The sequence below is a fragment of the Bombus pyrosoma genome, linkage group LG14 (assembly GCF_014825855.1).
Source record: "Bombus pyrosoma isolate SC7728 linkage group LG14, ASM1482585v1, whole genome shotgun sequence".
NCBI classification, from domain to species: domain Eukaryota; kingdom Metazoa; phylum Arthropoda; class Insecta; order Hymenoptera; family Apidae; genus Bombus; species Bombus pyrosoma.
Genome location: NC_057783.1, coordinates 7,286,279 through 7,304,613, shown reverse-complemented (window position 1 = coordinate 7,304,613; position 18,335 = coordinate 7,286,279). Strand labels below are relative to the sequence as shown.

Genomic DNA, 18,335 nt, shown 5'->3' with positions numbered 1-18,335 from the left:
CACGCATTCGCGTTAGTTCTCCTTCACGGATTTCATTCACACGTTTTCGACCTCGCATTGCTCTTCCATCTTGATGATCTCAGCTTTGTCTCGCAGCGAGAAGAAGCACGAAGAGAAGGCACAAACGTCTCTTCCTCCCTTCTTCATATTCACACCAAATGTTGATACTCGAAGCTGTACACGTCTAGCTGCATTCTCAAGAAGTTGTACAATGAATGTATAATTATCGTACAGGCGTAATTACAAAGCGATATACTAGCTATCAATAGACTAGATAAGAATAATGTTAAATTGATAAACAGGGCCCTTTATGTAACAAAACATTGTCACACCTTTCTGTCGCCTGTTTTGCCATTAAACTACACTAAATGTATATGTTCCATGTCAGAGAAGATAAGAGTCACAAAGTGCCGGATCGATCTATGACATGGGCAGATTGCAATGACAGAGTAACATCATTTCTTGCAGTTGCACTTTTCTTTTAAATGGAAACCTTCCTTTTCTTTCCCATCCCTCTCATCATTCTACGAAAAGGGATAGAGTATTAAAGTAACATGGTCGAAAAGTGATTAGTTTAACATTAATTTATTATTTTGCAAAATTCAAGTAACAATATCTTTGAAACTAGTAATCAGTTTTCGACCCTGTTATCCTAATACGTTTTTCCCCGTAGAACAACGAGAGAATTCGATGTATGCAAAAAAAAAAAGGAAGGTTTCCATTAAAAAAAAATCACTCTGAACCATTCGTCTTTCTCCTCTTTCATTTTCTCCTCATAATTATCGTTTACTGGAAGAACGCTATAATAATAAGTAATAGCGTGAACACCCTCAGGTGTTACATCAAATTGGCGAGGCTCGTGCGAGTAATTAGCGAAAAAAGATCCTCGTACAGCGCGTTAATAATCTCCATGAGTTTTCTTCTATGCTATTATCCCATACAGATTCTACAACTACGGAAAATCTCAACTATACTGTGGTTAAAAATCTATTACTATGAAAATAAATTATAGTTAGAGATACTTCGCCTGCCTTAAATCTTCCACGCTATCAATTTGAAAAATCGAAACCACGTCACACACCGGGACCCGATTAATTCCATCTTCTTGTCAATCTTCGACCAGATCTTCGTCGTCCAGCATCCGTCGACCCTTATCCATTCTTAAAATTTCCATCTATCCACCCGTCCATCGAATTCTCTTCGATTCATCTGCATAACGAAGAGCCACAAGGAAGAATCGTCCATTAGTGGTATAATTGGCATACTTGGCGTCCTATATATTTAACCTAATCAGAGCTAACGAACGGAAGGACAGAAGAAGGAGGACCGTTGAAGGCGAGAAACGTGATTTTTTTGTTCTGGTCAAAGGTCGAGAAAACGAGAACGGTTCGTTAGACGAAACACACGCGTTCGGGACAATCGATGAATTTTTCCGAGTAAATCGCGATAATGGCGATGGGACTGGCTCGTTATGCACTCCCGAGGTAAGCTCGTTAGCTCTTTCGAGTACATAGACAGAGGCTTATAATTATAATCAATCACCGTTCAACGAATGGGGGAAAAAAAGAAAAGGAGAAACAAATGCAAAGAATGGAAAAATCGTGCGAACGACAAAGATGAATAGTAATTTTATTATATAAGCGTTTCAACCCCGGCTGTCGTGAAAATAGTTTTGTTCTCCTCGATCGATTATATAATCGGTTAGAGTAGCGAGAAATGGTAATTGCTAGAGATATCGAGAAAAGTGGGGGAGGGATTTGTTAGAAGGGAACGCGATTCGAGCAGATGATAACGCGGTTTTCCTTTGTACGATCGTGATTATTCAGATGGATCGAGGGGATCAATTATCGAAAGTCGGTCGTGTCCATTGTGACGCGTCGTAATCTCCGATGTTACGTAAAGTTGTGCGTTCCAACCCTTTCTGCTCGTTTCGTTTTTTTCATTTTTTCTCTCTTTTTTTTTTAATTGGAATGCATACATATTGGGAGCGAAAAGCTTGGAAAACTTGGATTTCCGTAATTGGCGTTGTTTTTCGGTGATCGCTTTGATGAAGCTTGCCGAGAAATCTTTGAAATTCCACGGTTTGTCGAGCTAAGAAATTTAGATGCTTCGGGTTGGGATATTGTAAGGGGAAAGTTCGGTAAAGTTAAGAGTAAAAATTAGGGCGCTCGTGAGATAATTTGAAAATCCAACCCTTCGAATTTTCTAACGTGGCGATATCTATGTCGAGGTTAATAGATGTTTCCCATTAATTTTATTAACGGATTTTCAAAAATCGCGGATCCTGAATCACAGAAGATCGAAAGCGTAGAAAAATTGATGATAAAAATGGGGAAATTGTTGTTATAAAACGAATGCTTGAGAATTGCCCTAAAAATTGATCCTTCAAGGTTTGTAGCAGCGGTTCGTAGTTTGTACAAACCTTAAAATTTCCAAATCTAATACAGTTCATGAAAGGATCTTCAATAGTCGGAAAGAAATTTTATCCTTACGATGTCTCTTCGCTTTACCAAACGATTCAAGATCAAGATTAATTTCGATATTCTCGAAACTCTGCCAAGAGTAAATCACATTATCCGAATTGGCTGTTAGAAAGAGAAATAAATTCATTTCTCAAGGACGAACACTTGGCAACCGACGTGACGTCTTTCGTTTAATGAATGAAATTAAGATAGTACCAGTCGCCCGTTTGAATTAAAGCCAAACCAAATGTTTCGTTAATCCTACTATTCTATTCACATTCGCACCTCCTACAAAAGTATGATGTTTTAGGTACGTTGTAAGATTTATACGACGAGCTTTCCAATAAGAACTTTGCACTAAATCGAACATTAACGCGACGATATAAAAGAAATCACGAACTCGCGTGAAAATATTAACGTCACAATGTAATTGCATCCTTCAGAAAGATCAAAATTTATGCTCAACTACAGAAGCCAGATAGAAGAAAAGTGCTCGAACGATCTTTAAAATAAAATAACTTTTTTGAAACTTGTCACTTTTAGCGTGTGACTGTATATGTATGTATGTATCATATTATATGTATTTATCATGTATAATTACATTATATGTACCACGCAAAATCAGACAGGTAAACAAATTTTCCAATCTGCATGTGCTACAACGAAGATAAATATAATTGTGCCAAGTCATCCATGACTTTGATGGTCAACACGACCATAAATCTTAATTTAAAATAGAAGGATATTAATATAGAAAATTCAACAAATTTGTCATAAAATTCGATTCGTTATTCTTATCTGATGTACCCAGAAGTCAAACTAATTAATCTTAATTTTAATCATCCTCACAGTTTAGTTTTTCGTAAGCTATGCACAATACGCTCGTCATATCCTTAAGCCTTTCTGGTACGTGAAACAGTTTCAAACTCGTAGATGTCGTACGATACAAAAGCTGAAGAAACATGAAGGACTATGTTGCTGAACTTTTTCCGATATATTCTGTACGTCGATAAATTTCTATTATCTTGGAATACCGAGGGTCGGTGTAAATTCGAAGTCAGCTCTTCCTTGAATTTCTCCGGAGATCAACCTTTGACTTCTGGCTGACAAAGGAGATTTAAACTCGTGTATATAGCGGTACAGAGGATTCTGTCAGTCCTTGTGCCTCTCGCTTTCCGAAGCACTCTGCTTCTCCCTTTTCGTCTGGTTCCTCTATCTTCGAAATCATATTTCCAACATCGATACGCCACGTCTTTACTCTCGAGAAATTCTTCTAGTTCTATTTTGTTAGACACTTATTAAAATACGAAACTTATGAAACTCTTATGGAAGATAGTAGGAGAGGAAAATTGGAAAATTTTCCATGGACGTTAACGAATATTCAAAAATCTCTAAGCGATACGATGGAAATAATTTTTCTCGAAATTAAAAGACCTTCTTAAACCGTTTTATATGTTGCGAAACTCTGGTAAATCACGATACGGATGAGAAGACAAATTTTCTTTCAGCGAACCGAGATAAAAGTAGATCCAAGTTGCCATTTTCTCGTTATCCTCCTGCAACCGCATGCATCGAGTCATCCCACAATGCGCTTTTTTTAAGGGACCAATTTAAAACAACAAGAGTTGTTACTATCGGAGTAACAGAAAACTGGAGAAACTTCCAAAACTTAACAGGGAAGGTAGTGAATTACAAAAATCGATTGTCAACGGGTAACTTTTTATTTCCATCTGAAAGTATGTGAAAATTAACGACCGCGTCGCTCACAGGATGACCTAATATTTTACCACAGACTTTCTGACTCTCTTTTAATGTCAATCATAATTCTACCTTGACGATATCGAGCTTAGTCCTAATTTTTTATTCTAATTTTAACCTAACCACATGGAACCTAGCGAAGTTGGATCGTCTACGTTTAGAAAACACGAACGCGATGGAAGATCGAAGAAAGACAAATTTTTAATGAAAACTTCACGCAACTATTACCAAAGATTTTCCATCAAAATGTCTAGAAGTCAATGCGTCGATCACGCAGGGAAAGAAGATTTAACAATATAATAAATAATGGGAAAAACCAACCAGCTTGACACGCTTGTATCCTTGAGCGCGTATTAACGTAACGATAAACAGGATTGATGAAACGATCAGGCGCAATACGAAACGAGAATACGCACGACGTATCAATACGCTGTTATTATTACCGAGTGTAATTATACATGTCCATAACGAGCCGCCCTGTGGTAATGATGGAAAACTATTTGAATAACAGGGTGAAGCGAGATGAATAAAGCGATGTCAGCGTGAAGAGACGTGTTTTCAGCGACTAAACTGCTCGTTAAATTCCACTAAACGCATCGTATCGTCTATTTCTTACATACGTATGTAGAATACATGTGCGTCTTTATTTAAAAGCTGCTGTTCTTCCAAAGTGAAAATTATGTTCAATGGCTACAAAAAGGGGTTTGCCGTTTTTATCAGCTTCTGCGTTGCACGTCATTAAATTTTTGTAGCCGCGTGAAACGTGATTACTAAATTACTAAAATTAAACGAGCCTATGAAGTTTCATACAGTGTCCGGCCGAATAAAACGTGTGATTCCTTGTGGGAAAGTAAGAAAACAAATGCATTCGCGGCTTGGAGACTGGGTAGGACTGGATAATCGGCAGCAGGTCTACGCGTGAAAATAAGTCAAAGTTGCGCTTTGCTTCCGAGGGAAATAAATTTGAAAATTTACCACTACGCATGCACTATCGGCTGAGCTCTATTTTCTTGAAAATGAAGCCCTAGACGGAAAAATTTGATTCTACACTCTCGTTTCGTTTTTACACGTAGGATAACCTCCGGTTTATTATTCAGTCCTATCTAGTCCGGTGTTATCCATGTTCAAGCGTACTCGATAAATTTTCAAACTCGATAATTCGCGAAAACTAAGCTGAGAATGACAAAAATGGTATTATATTTTCATATTTTACTAGAAGAAATCTAGTCGTCCTATTCGGCCGGATTCCGTATCTAATTAACTAGTATAAATGCCATAATAAATACGATAACGTGCAAGTATATGCCGTAAGTTCTCCGATTTATTGCTGCGATTCGTTTTCTTTCCCTTTGCTCGCTCCCCTTTATTATTAGAACTCTCCGTGTTACTCTTCTTGCACTATCTCCGCACTATCGCCATAATAAATCTCCTTCGAAAGATTGATTCTCCGTCTCACCTCGCGCTACAATTCCCTCCTCGAACCCTTTTATAGCGAGATCTGCCTAGCAGAATACGTAGGTTCTCGCTGGCCGCGATTTCATCATTGTAGGTAGATCGAAGGGCAAATCTTACGAGAACACGGCGGATTATTTTGCGCGCCGTATTTTACTCGATACAGTAACAATGACCAACCTATTAACCGCGTTAAACCTAATCTACGGCTAAGCCAAAGCAAAACGAAGAACATCTCTCGCTATAATAAGATACGTTAACGCGGGGTCGGCTTAATTTCTGACGTGTTATACGAATTTTTTGTGGAAGCAGCCGAGTTTACACGGGGTGAGCCGGTTGGCATCCAGGTTTCCTCTCGTTTCCCCTGCACACCAGATTATGGTCTCAGCGCGAAATCTGAGACCCAAGCGTCGACCGCATGGGATTATCCTTCCATAACGTCAGCCGTGGCTAGGCCATAACACGGCATTGCCACATCTTGCCAGATAAAATGTAAGAGCACGGCGATGTTGTGCTGTCGGTGAAACAAGAATATCTGTTCGTCGAATGTCGGCAGACATGCTGCATAGATCGACAGCCGAGAAACACGTAAAACGATCGTTCCACGTGACGACCTGCGAGGACGTTTTTAACGCGTAATCCACGCTATTCGAGCCGAGCTAACTCCGACGAGCATTAGTTGCCTCCTTCTCATAATATGTTTATGCTACTTAATTTCAGGATATAATTTTCGGACGCTCTTCAAATCCTTCGCTGCGTACGATATATCGGATTTGCTTTTCGATAGATTAACACAGCGATTTGTCTAATCTTTTTCGTCTTATGGCGCGCGTAAACCAGTTACTAAAATTAAAATTGAAAATTATACAAAATTATTAAACGACAGGACATTTACAGGCGGATGGCTAATATTATTTTCATTTGACAAACTAAAACTAGAGAAAAATACTCAATGTCCCTGAATAGACAGTCAGGCATTGCACGATTTAAAAATTCCTGCAACACGCCGATTGAAAATCGCCGGATCAACACGTCGACTGCCACGTAAATTTTATAAATTTTCCCCGCGATAGATTCGAACACACTGCAACGTGACATTCTTGAAAAATATTATACTAAGCTCGCTCTTAACCAATGTTTATCCAAGCCATTCGTGTCGTCGAAAATCTTGCAGTCCGTCGATTTAATATCGTCTTAATCATTTTGAAAATGGGGTAAATGTGGGTCACTGACGACCACCGCGGCGATCGGTGTATTAATAATGCGTTAATAAGGTAAACAACAAGTATTCGTAGCAACCGGTCGATAGTTATCGCGATTTACATAATGAAAATAACTGAAAATCGCCGATAGCTAATATGTATGAAGAAAAGAGAAAAGAGGTCCATGCAGATCCCTGTTGCTATAATGGCACGTAACCAATCGCCACGGCTTCTCCGCATACTTGTGCGTACGTTTGAGATGCGTAATTAATAGCTTCGCGACTTATAAATTATTGACGATGAAACACGTTGAATTAATGTACATATTAAACAGCTTTTGTCCACGAGCCAATCCCATTTATATCCGACTGTGCAACTTGAAACTCTAGTCTTATTGAAGCTGAAAATTATTTTCTTACTAATTTAGTTATCATATTTTCTTACTAATTTTCCTCTTGCTTTTTCCCTATTTATTTATTTCCTTTTTTTAGTTCATGGCTGTATCGTTTCTCGAGTTCTAGCTTTTTTCCTGATTTGTCACACATCTCTCACAACACGCAGGTTAATTCATTCAAACAACTGTTACTTTATACAATTATAGCATTTCTATGAATTAATCGTCAATAGATCATTTTTTCAATTTTTGATTGGAGAAATCCTTATAGCAAAAGATGTTTAGTAAAAAGGTGTTAAGTAAAATGAAATGATTTCTCATCTGCTGTTGTCGATCTCGTTTAGTCGTCTTGTCATTTTCTGAATTTGTAGTAGAGTAGAATGTTTCCTGTTTCGTGTTTAGAGAAATTACTCGTCGTGTTCGCTACACTACGTTTGTCTCTTCTCTACACCTAATCGGTTTACTATCGTAAAATAAACGGGTGCTTAAGCTGCTTCTACCTGCGCTTCCTAAACGCTTGCAAGTGCATCGATATCGTTCTGAGAACCGTATTTCAGAAATTAAAAGTTTGGACTCGAAGGACAACTATCATTACACTTGAAAACTTTCAAATTTTGTGATACTCAGAGCTCCAAATTTTCAAATATTCGCGGTATTAAAACTCAAAATGTTTCGGATATTTAAATCACAGATTTTTCAATGTGGCGAATCTTTCAATTAGAAATTCTCATACATTCCGTGCCTCGAATGTTTTGTCTCGAATTACACGTTTTTCAATGTTCCGAATGTTTTCAGTCACAGATTCTTCAATATCTCAAATCTTTGAATTGCAAATCTCCAACGTTTCAAATTTTTCACTTAGAAACTTTTAACGCTTCAAGTTTTCGAATATCCAATGTTCCAAAGCTCCGAATTTCCAAACTTTTAAATTCTTCTAGCATCGGATTAAATATGAAAAATTTCGAGGTTGCAGATTTTCAAGCTTGGAAATGCTTCAAATGCCAGAATTTCGAAACAACGTCCAGGGAACGAAAGATCCTGGACATGTGATTATTGCGTCACGCGAAAAAGATGTGCACGCGGATCATTGCGCGTCCTTACGAACGTCGCGTCAAGTTCTCGATACCCTTCGATGCACGTTTCTAATGCCTACGTGTGTGAAAGAGAGTAAAAGCGTGAATGGAAAACTGAGGAAAGAAAGAAAACTCATGCAAATGAGAGAACACGTCCCACTATTGTCCTCGTTCCAGAAAAGTTAGGAGAGAAGATTCATGGTGGTAAACGACGATCGTTGCGTGGATCGTTCGTCCGGGGTTGTGGATGCAAAAACGCGTAAGAAAATAAAAAGAATATAAAGAAAAGAAAGAAAAAAAAGAGAAAAAGAAAAGAAGAAATGTATGAGCTGTCGTTTGTCACTTACCCTTCAGAGAGGATGTTATCATGGGGTCACCTGAAAATGATACAAGTACAGTATTTGCGTGAACGTCAATGTATGATAATGAGAAAGATAAATAGACAGATTATAAAAAGAGCGACAGGATGAGAAAAAGAGGAGAAAAGAGATCTTTGATATAAATCTCGATACGAGTCATATCGAGAACAGAGACAATGAAAGATCAAAGAAATAGAGAAGATGAAGACGTGTCTTTTGGCTAATCTGTTTCTTGTTTAGCTTACTATATACGTCTAATCGTTGACAGAACGTTGATATTTCTCGCGTCTACGGTGATCGCGATTGCGACGAGATCCACGTTTTTATTATGGTTTGCTGAAAATGATAATTTTACAAAATACACGTGTCGCACCTTGTACGAGTGTATCTAACGATCAGTGCCACATATATAGAATATAAAAACCGCGAACAAATACTTATATCGTATAGACACTACAAAATAGTATATGCACACCATTGTATTTAGATATTGTATTTATTTACATACAATACTTGGCCATGTAGAACAAAAGTATACTAAATTTCGTATCGTTCAATAGTATTCAATATATAGTAATATAATAATATGTCATAACGTATTGGTAACATAGTAATATACATATACACAGTAATAGTCTTTCATTATTCGATCTTCATACGACCAGAAAAATCTGATACTCTAAGGGTGAAATGTGTGCAACGCTTGGACCAAAAGCTTCGTTGGAGAATACGGTTGCGTGCAAATACTCTCTAGTAGCACCACTGTACGCGCGCTAAATGAAATGTCTCGCCTGGTATATACCTGAAACTAAAGAAGCAACGAAAATGATCTTTCCGTATCTGTTGGACATCTCCGTATCTTGCACTTACGTCCATCGTTCGTGACGGAATATCATCTCAGCTGGCGAAAAGATGAAAGAGAGCGAGAGTAGTCGCACAGGATCGTGTCGTGAGACGCGTGGGCCCAGCACGGCGAAGCAGGGAGGGTCTCTGGGCCGAGATCTCGGAGGACTCGGGGTCAGAGATCAGCGTTCGCCGCAGAAAAGAACGGGAAAATGTTCCTCTCGCGAGAGATACCCTATCTCTGTTCTCGCATAATACGCAAGTGGGAGTATTCGTATACGGACGCGCTTAGCAAACTGTCTTCGCGACGGCAACCTTCGCGAAGCAGACCCCTCTTCTTCTTCTCTCTCTTTGTTCAGCCTCATTCTTCGCGTTTCACTCTCTACGTACGTCCTCATTCCCTTTATTAGGCTTTGTCTCATCTCGTCCCCTTTCGCCGGAAAAAAATATCGCCATTCGTTGCGACGTATCGTGACACGGGAAGGAAATGACGATGTGTCCCTTTCGGTGCTGCGGTTGATGGAGTCTTTCTCATTCGGAGTATCGTAGCAGTTGCACGCAGATTTCTCTTAGCTTAGTTTTAGAATTCCCGAGGTTAAGAGAAAGTTGGCCAAAGTTAGGGGAAATTTCGGAAAGGAGGGAATTTTGGTAATTTGCAAGTTCGAGGATAACGTAGTGTGTGGAAGGCTAGGTGAGATCGATCAGGATTGCGACAAGGGTATTGGTAAAGTAAATTGCTAGGAGGAGCGTTTGGAGTCGAAGATTCAAACGTTTGGAGAAATTGAAAAGTTTGAAAGATCCGCAAATTAAAAATACAATTCGCTCTGTGAATAAGAGGTCGAACGGTCCGTAAGTAACGATTCATAATGGAAAATAATCTGCAGCGATCGTGACGCCTGTTACAAACCGAGTTAAATAAACCTCCAAAAACGTGCATCCTTGTCATCACTCTCGCCAACCGATCATTACCAGGTGCAAATTATACCTTCCTCTCGTTCCAACCGAAAGCCTCAATTTGCCTGAAAATAGTGTTAAATATTCAGCGCGTTAAAAACCTCTCATCTTCCAAGTACGAAAATTATTATTTATCGGGAAAGTCGGCGTATTAGCCACGATAAGAATAATAAACGAGAAGAAAACAGCTACCGGTGAGCAGACATCAGCCACCATGAATGAATAACGTATGCAAACGCTTGATTAGAGAGAATGATATTGGCAGAAGCTGGAAGCCGCGAGTAGAAGTGTAAATCTATTCACTGTCAGGATGCAATTACACCGGTGCCTAGCAACGCTAACTAGCCGAGGTTTCGCTTTAATCGCGAATATGAGTTATCGTATGTTTTCCCCCTTGGAACCCAGGTTCCAATAAACGACCGTGCTTGTTCCTTTCAATGCTTGGATACGCGAGAAAGATACAGTAAACGTAGTCAACGCACGAGATTTCACAATTACCTTAACAATTATCTATTTCTTGTTCCTTCGTTTTCGAGAATAATCGGCGCGTTTCCATTGGAAATAAAATAGCGAATTGTGAAATAAAATCTTCCGTGCTGTCTACTCGCCGTTGTAATTTCGTAAATGAAACACATTTCAGGATGCACGGTGCGAGCTTGGCTGCACGTGGCAAAAACGTGCGCATGAGATCTTTGAGAAGGTGATATAATTGAGCGAATTATCTGACCAACTAGATTTACTTCGTACGATCAGTAAATATATCACTCTCGACGTAACAAAACACAAAACATAAATGAACAAGAGATTCCTGAGCGAATCCCTCGAAGAGTCGAGAAAGAGTCGCAGCTTGAAGAATAGGATCGTATCCGATAAAATCCAGTTTAAAGTTCAATTATTATACATTTGTGGATAATTAACGCTTTATATTAATTAGTGAAAACCTGAATTCAACCGAACGTTCCTACAATATGACTGAGATTCCTGAGTGAATCCTCGAAGGTTCGACAAAGGATCGGAATTCAGAGAATAAAATCGTATCCAATAAGATTCGTTTCAAAATTAAATTATTATCTTTTTGTAAATAATTAATATTTTATATTAATGAGTGAGAACCTGAAATCAATCGAACGTTGCTACAATGCGATTGAGATTCCTGCGTGATTCCTCGAGGACACGAGAAAGGATCAGAGTTCGGTACAGAAGATCAGCTCGTATTCAATCAAATTCACTTTACGCTCAAGTTAAAAATTCTTTTATTCCTATTTTGTTGCTAAATATATTACTAATATGCCTACGATACGACGTAATTTGTGATTTACGATTGTGATCGATCGAAGGTTCCCTTTGACTTTCTCGATATTTCGTAGAGTGTCGCACGATTCAAGGAACGAGTCGCGGGCTGAGTCATCGCGCGAAATCCACCGGAAGATCAGATCGGCCCACACGCGCGGCTCATGGCTCGCATGTGCAAGCAGATGCACGCACTGATGCAGCTTCATGGGCCACAGCCTGGCCAGGGGATCACAGCCGCGATTTTCCACGAACGACGAGCCATGATTCGAATCTACTGTCTCAAAAATCTATCTTTCCTAGTTGCGATCATCCCTCCAGAACTTATATTTTTCTAGAAACCGACGAAATACTTGTTAACTACAACTTCTAGGGTGGTCAGGGTGGTAAGTCAGTTCCATTATATCCAAGTTTGTATTAATATTATTCACATCATTTTACTTTTTATATTTGTTACTGATAATACTTCAAGAAATTGCCTACATAGAAAGATGCCCACTGATCATGACACACGGTGAACAACTGGAACAGGAGGAAGTTTGTAAAATAAGAGGCCGAAGAAGGCAGGATAATTTCAAAGAGTGCATTTATATTTAGCAGGAGCAACGAATGAATATAATATGTACCACAGAATAAACGACTGTTGCCAGTATAGTACGAAATGTTTGCTATAAAATATCCGCCGCCCTGTGAGCTTCTACGAAGCCAAACTGATCAACTCCACTTTTTGTCGACTTTTCAATTTCTCAATTTCACTACACAAGTACAATGGAACTTGGTTTATATGAACGAAATTTTAGCAGTGACTAATTAACTGAACTTTAGCTGAGCTCCTATTATCTCAACTATCAGCGAGCGTCGATCCATTCATATATGAACATCTAACAATGTACGCAGTAGACGTTATGTGACACATTCTTGTGCTTCGAGGCCGATACAAGTTTGCAACATTATTATATATATAATTTAATAGCAAACGTTTCGTGGAATCTTCACGTCTGAACACGAACTCCTGTTGATTGAACCAAGAATCACAGATGGCGGGGAGAAACAGATGGACTTTTATTATATGAACGACCTGGTTACATGAATCAACTTATCCCCCAACAAGTTCGCATAAACCGAGTTCTACTGTACAATTAATGTCCCTGTTACATAAGCGCGATTAACGTTCAATCGTGTTCGATGTGAAGCGACGAAAATCTGAAACCCAAAGAAGAAGACAGAAGAGCCGTGCGTCGCGTAGTATCGAAGCCTTGAACAACCCGGAGGAAGGGAAAAAACATGGAAAATCCCCATGAACAGCGGAAGTCATTTGCTCCTCGGGGACTTCGCAAGCAACAGGACAATCCGCACGTGTAGGTATGTAGAAATTACCGAATGTCAACACGATTACAGAGAACGTCGCGACAATTAGTTCCACCTTGGTTATTCAATGGACAAGAAGATCCAGCGAACAATCTTTCGTAGATCTTTCGTAGATCCTTTGCAGATCTTTTACTTCGGTGTGCATCGTGTGTAATCGAATGGATCCTGGTCTGTGTTCGCAACGTATCTCAAGGACGCGCGCGTTCCGTCTCGTTGCCGAGGATAATGCAACGTTCCAGGATAACTCCGCGGTCTCAATGATGTTGATTTCTAAGCGGGGAATCGCAGGATACGCGAATAATCGATTTCCACCTCCTGTTTCTCCCACTTTGTCAATCGTGAATCTCTCCCGCCGCCGGATTAACACGAGGTAAACCGAGTGAGTCTCTTTCTGTCCCGATTCGATTCGTTCCGCGATTCGTTTCCACCTCTTTTCTAAGCTACGACGTGATTTTTTTCCCCTCGTGTAACGCCTACTTGGCGATCAAGGATTCGCTGGAAAGCGAGCTTCGTATTCACTTTCGAACGGTTGCAAGGAGGGACGGTATCCAGTTTGATATTTACACTCGGATATCTTGATTGATCTTAGCCCTGTCTAACCCTTCCAGTCAGAGACAGTTTTGTGCAAATGAACGTATCTATCGATACGTATATCGCGAATTAGAAACTTGATTATTTCTTCTGTGAAGTATTAGGTTGTCTCAAAGTTCCTTTCGTTTTATAAGGAAATAATAGATGCACGATATGTTTTGTTTTATATTATTTTATTGAATTATGTATGGTCCATTCCGTTCCATTGGAACGAATAATATTAATAATATAATAACGTGTAATTATATTATAATAATATAAGTAAATAATATAAAAGAAAAAATGTTGTGCATCTGTTGTTTCCTTATGAAGCGACAGAAACTTTTGGGACAACCTAATATAATAAGAGCAGAGTCTTGTTTTTCTCTTTGATTTTTGTAATTTTGTACGTGTCTTTCATTTCGATCCTTTCATTACTTTATTTATTATGCTTTAGTCGTTGCTGGTTTTAGTGATAATAACCATATATCGGTATATACATATTCATATATATCGGTCATAAATGTTAGGATATTTAGACACTCCTGTAACATCTTTAAGAGTCACGAAACCAAATTACCAGTGATAATAAATGTTGTTCCACGGCACCAAATAATACAAATTACAAATTATCTTATTATTCTATTCGACGCAGACTTCGACAATTATTGAAATGTATTCTGTAACCTACAATCTGTAACTCGTTAATTCTTTAATATCATTAGTTGATGAATTATTGTGCAACAGAGCTCTGCTGATATTTATCGCAGTACAAAGTGAATAAATTAACAATCAAGTGAATAGCAACTTAGTAAGTTACAATCTGTAACTCGTCAATTCTCCAATGTTATGAGATTTATATTGATATTTATTCCAGTGAAAAGTGAATAATTAAATAACGATTAAGTAAATGATAATTTTACGACACGCAGGAATTACGTTGCACCTGTTCCACCCCCGACCCCACAGGGGATTAATTATTGTTGATTACTGTATTATTACTGTTACTTATTATAATCACTACAATTATTATTATCATTATCGCATCTTTCAGATTTCATATTTTCATTATAACTTTTTAATTATGTACCATATTAATTATTCTATACTAATTGAGAATTATATTTCTGATATTTAGCGAAACAAATTGCTTTCGTTTACTATTCATTTTGCATTTTCTATTGTATCATATAAGAAATGTAATATATATCAACACGAATATTAAAAAAGGATATACAGTGAAGTCTTTGGTTATTCGAGTCCAGTTTAACCAAAATTCCGTATTATTCGAAGCACTTTGAACTTTACCAAAATACATTTCACTTCTTTCGCAAGTTTAAAACGAGCACGATAAAAGAATACGAATATGTAAACAGTCGATGTAGCCTTAAAGCACTTGATCAAATTGCCAATCAATTAAATGTAATCAATTCGACCAATGAATAATATATATAATATGAATAATAAATAATGGAGCTTAAATACATGTACAATATTGTTTTCTTTTTATAACTTTATTGCACGATTTGGTAACAACCATGCACCCTTTCGTATTATTCCTAAGTTCGTGTCCACATTACTGTCGAATAATCGAGATTCTACCGTGTTTATTATCGAACACAAGAAAATAGATATCAGATCCAAGATGCTATTATATAATTAAGAAACGAGAAAAGTCCAAGAAAAGTTCCTGGATCTTGGAAAGAGCTAAAAGAAAAAGATCGATGGACTTTCGCGTACACTTAGCGGATACTGGCCACACGATTTGAATAAAAGAATAACATAAAAGTACAGGACAGGCCAGTAGAAGACAGTACAGCTGATGGAAATGGCGAACGATTAGATACGGTTTTCATGTACCGCCACTCCGGATGATGGACGTTGCTGTTTATTTCACCGACGGGATTATCGTGAATTTCCATGAGAGAAAAATAACCGCGTGCATGCATTGCCACGTTATTCGTAACGGTCTCCTGCTATGAAAACACTCGTCCTTTCGGTTTATTTCGACGACGCTGTCGAAAAATGTACACGGATCTGAATAATTCCAGAATGTGGAACGAGAAGATGCAGAAAAATAACGATAGCTTTATATGTGGACTGGCGGACGAGTCTATCTGGCTTTACAACGACCCATTTCTTGGAAACTTGATTAACTTTTTGTAAACTACATATGAAGGTAGGACCTCGTCTCTCTCTCTCTCTCTCTCTTTTTTCACATTTCTTCTTTTTCCAAGTTTCATTTTTCTTCAAGATTCATACTTTAACCATAGATGGTATTAGTATAATGAAATTTTTACATCATATTAATTGCCTTCATACTTAGTTGGACCATCTTCAGCATAGATATGTTTACAATGAGTATTCGTATTTTTATACTAACATTTTATAAAACACCTAACGTTTAAACGTCTTGTAACTTTTACATGCACTTTTTAATTGGTTTCGAATTTTAGCAATATAACCGTGACAACCGTGTCTCGTTACACTTACGCATATGGTTGTTCATTTGAATGTAAAAAAGTTCGTACGATGATAGTGGAAGAACGAGCAAAAGATAAGGTTTGGAAGTTGCCAGGTTGCTGGAATTATTAATTAAAAACATTAAAAAGTAGCTAGTAGTTGTTCGTTTAATCTCATCCTTCGTGTCTTGCGAAGCGAAAGCATCGCCATACAACGTTCTCAATGTCTTCATTTATTATTACACCAACATCTGAACCTTCGTCCCTCCTTGTGTTTCAATTTCACACTATTTTTCGGTGAAAGATTATATTGATCGGCCTTTGGTAGAACAATTTCTCTGCAACTTGTCGAGTTTGACGTGCCAAGCAGAGATTCGATACTTCTGAAGAAGAATTAACGTGAATGCACGGGAACGACAAAGAGCAAAATTAATTGTTTATCTTCACATTTCATTGATGTTTTATCACGTGTTCAATTTGACACACGAGGGTTAAATAAATTTATTAAACAAACTTAAGCGAAAAATGCAACGGTATTATAGTAAATAATAATAAATAAATCACCTTTGATATTTGCAATCTCCAATGGAAACAGTAAAATCTAGCAAAGAATCGACAACGAATTAGCAGCTCTATTGCTCTTAAATCGATATAAGATCAAAGAATCGAGCCCACCGGCGGCCACGCGATAATCATTATGATCGAAGGCAATCTTGCAGAAAATGACCATCGTAACCTGTAATGAGCCACTTCCTTCGGTCATAGTAGCCAAGTTAAGCAAGCGGGTTACACAGCTTAACCCTACCACGATCCTCGAATTTCTTCTTCTTATTTTAGCAAATAGAAAAGATTTCCAACATTTTAGAAAGATGTTTCATTTTAAAGGATTGAGGTGCGAAATCATGCATATCGATGAGGCTTTTTCCACCTTTTGTCCAACCTGAAGATACTCTTTAACCCCTCGGTCGCGTATGTTTTGTGACGTCTAATGACGATTACTTGGCGATTACGATCAACTGCAATTTTTCCAACATTATTTTACACATCATCTAGTAAACTAATTCTTCTAACTTGTCGAAGGAATTCAAATTGATCGGTCCAATATTAAAGAAGTCATTCTGTTTTAAATAGCGCGCCAATACTTACGTTCCTCGCCGTGTGTACGTACTTATTAACAGAATAAGTGCGATTTAGAGCGATACGCGTGATTCCTTCGATCTTTGCATTTCCTACACTCCTTAGAATATCCTCAGACTATATCGTAAATTGTCGATATTTCAAAGTTCTAAACTAGAAGGATCAATTTGTATTATCGATACAATATTGTCAATAAATACTTATAATAAATATTTATACCAAATTTTGTCAATATCGTCAACAAGTATTTGCAATAAATATTTATAACAGATCTATAATATACGTCGATTCTTTTAGTTGATAAGCTTGAAATATTGACGATATACATATATCGATAGCCTATGGGCACCCTTAGAGCAGCACTCAATAACACACGTGCGTTATCTAACATAAAGTAGTCGCTAATAATCTTGCAGTTGATGCGACTCTAAATAACGATAAGAACACCGACATTCAAAACCAAAAAAAAAAAGAAGGGAGAGAAGAAAAGAAGAGAAAGAAAGAAAAGGAAGCGAAGGAACAATTTTGACAGAGCTAGACACTTGGAGGCGTCAGCATGACGGAGATGCGACACGAAAGACGCGAGTTTTCTGAGAGGAACGTTTGCGTAACCGAGAGCCACCGACGCACATACACATAATCTATGGAGGTTACAGGCTCTTACGTATCCAACGGGCCGAGAAACAAAAATGTCGACGAAAACGACTCGATCGACTCGAGTAAATCCACCCTGTCTGGTAGACTGTCACGAAGGGATGAACACGAGGAACGAAGAAGAAGAAGAAGAAGAAGTTTCGACGCAACCGTCGCTGAAAACGAACGCTGAATTATTCATGGGGAATCTGTTGCTTTTATTCGACACCCCTGCGTTGTCGTTTGTACTTTGAATTTATTTAGGGAAAACCGATAGAAACGGTTTGCTTCGATGAAAATCGTGCGTGTAACGTTGATTAGAGGGTTGGCGATGGAATTTTATTACACATACGTAGACACCATTATGCAGAGTCGACT

The 18,335-nt window shown here is 38.2% G+C and overlaps 1 protein-coding gene across 6 annotated transcripts in view; it reads right to left on the bottom strand.

Annotated features, from left to right (window-relative positions):
- LOC122574775 (thyrotroph embryonic factor-like) overlaps positions 1-18,335 on the bottom strand; it is a 100,728-nt gene that overhangs the window by 79,013 nt on the left and 3,380 nt on the right. For 4 of the 6 annotated variants that reach the window (XM_043742769.1, XM_043742770.1, XM_043742772.1 and 1 more), the window contains exon 2: positions 8,689-8,718. The exons of the other annotated variants lie outside the window; for them this stretch is intronic. In XM_043742769.1, the coding sequence (XP_043598704.1) occupies positions 8,689-8,718 (30 nt within the window). The remainder of the gene's footprint in view (positions 1-8,688; positions 8,719-18,335) is intronic. 6 annotated transcript variants of the gene reach the window in all.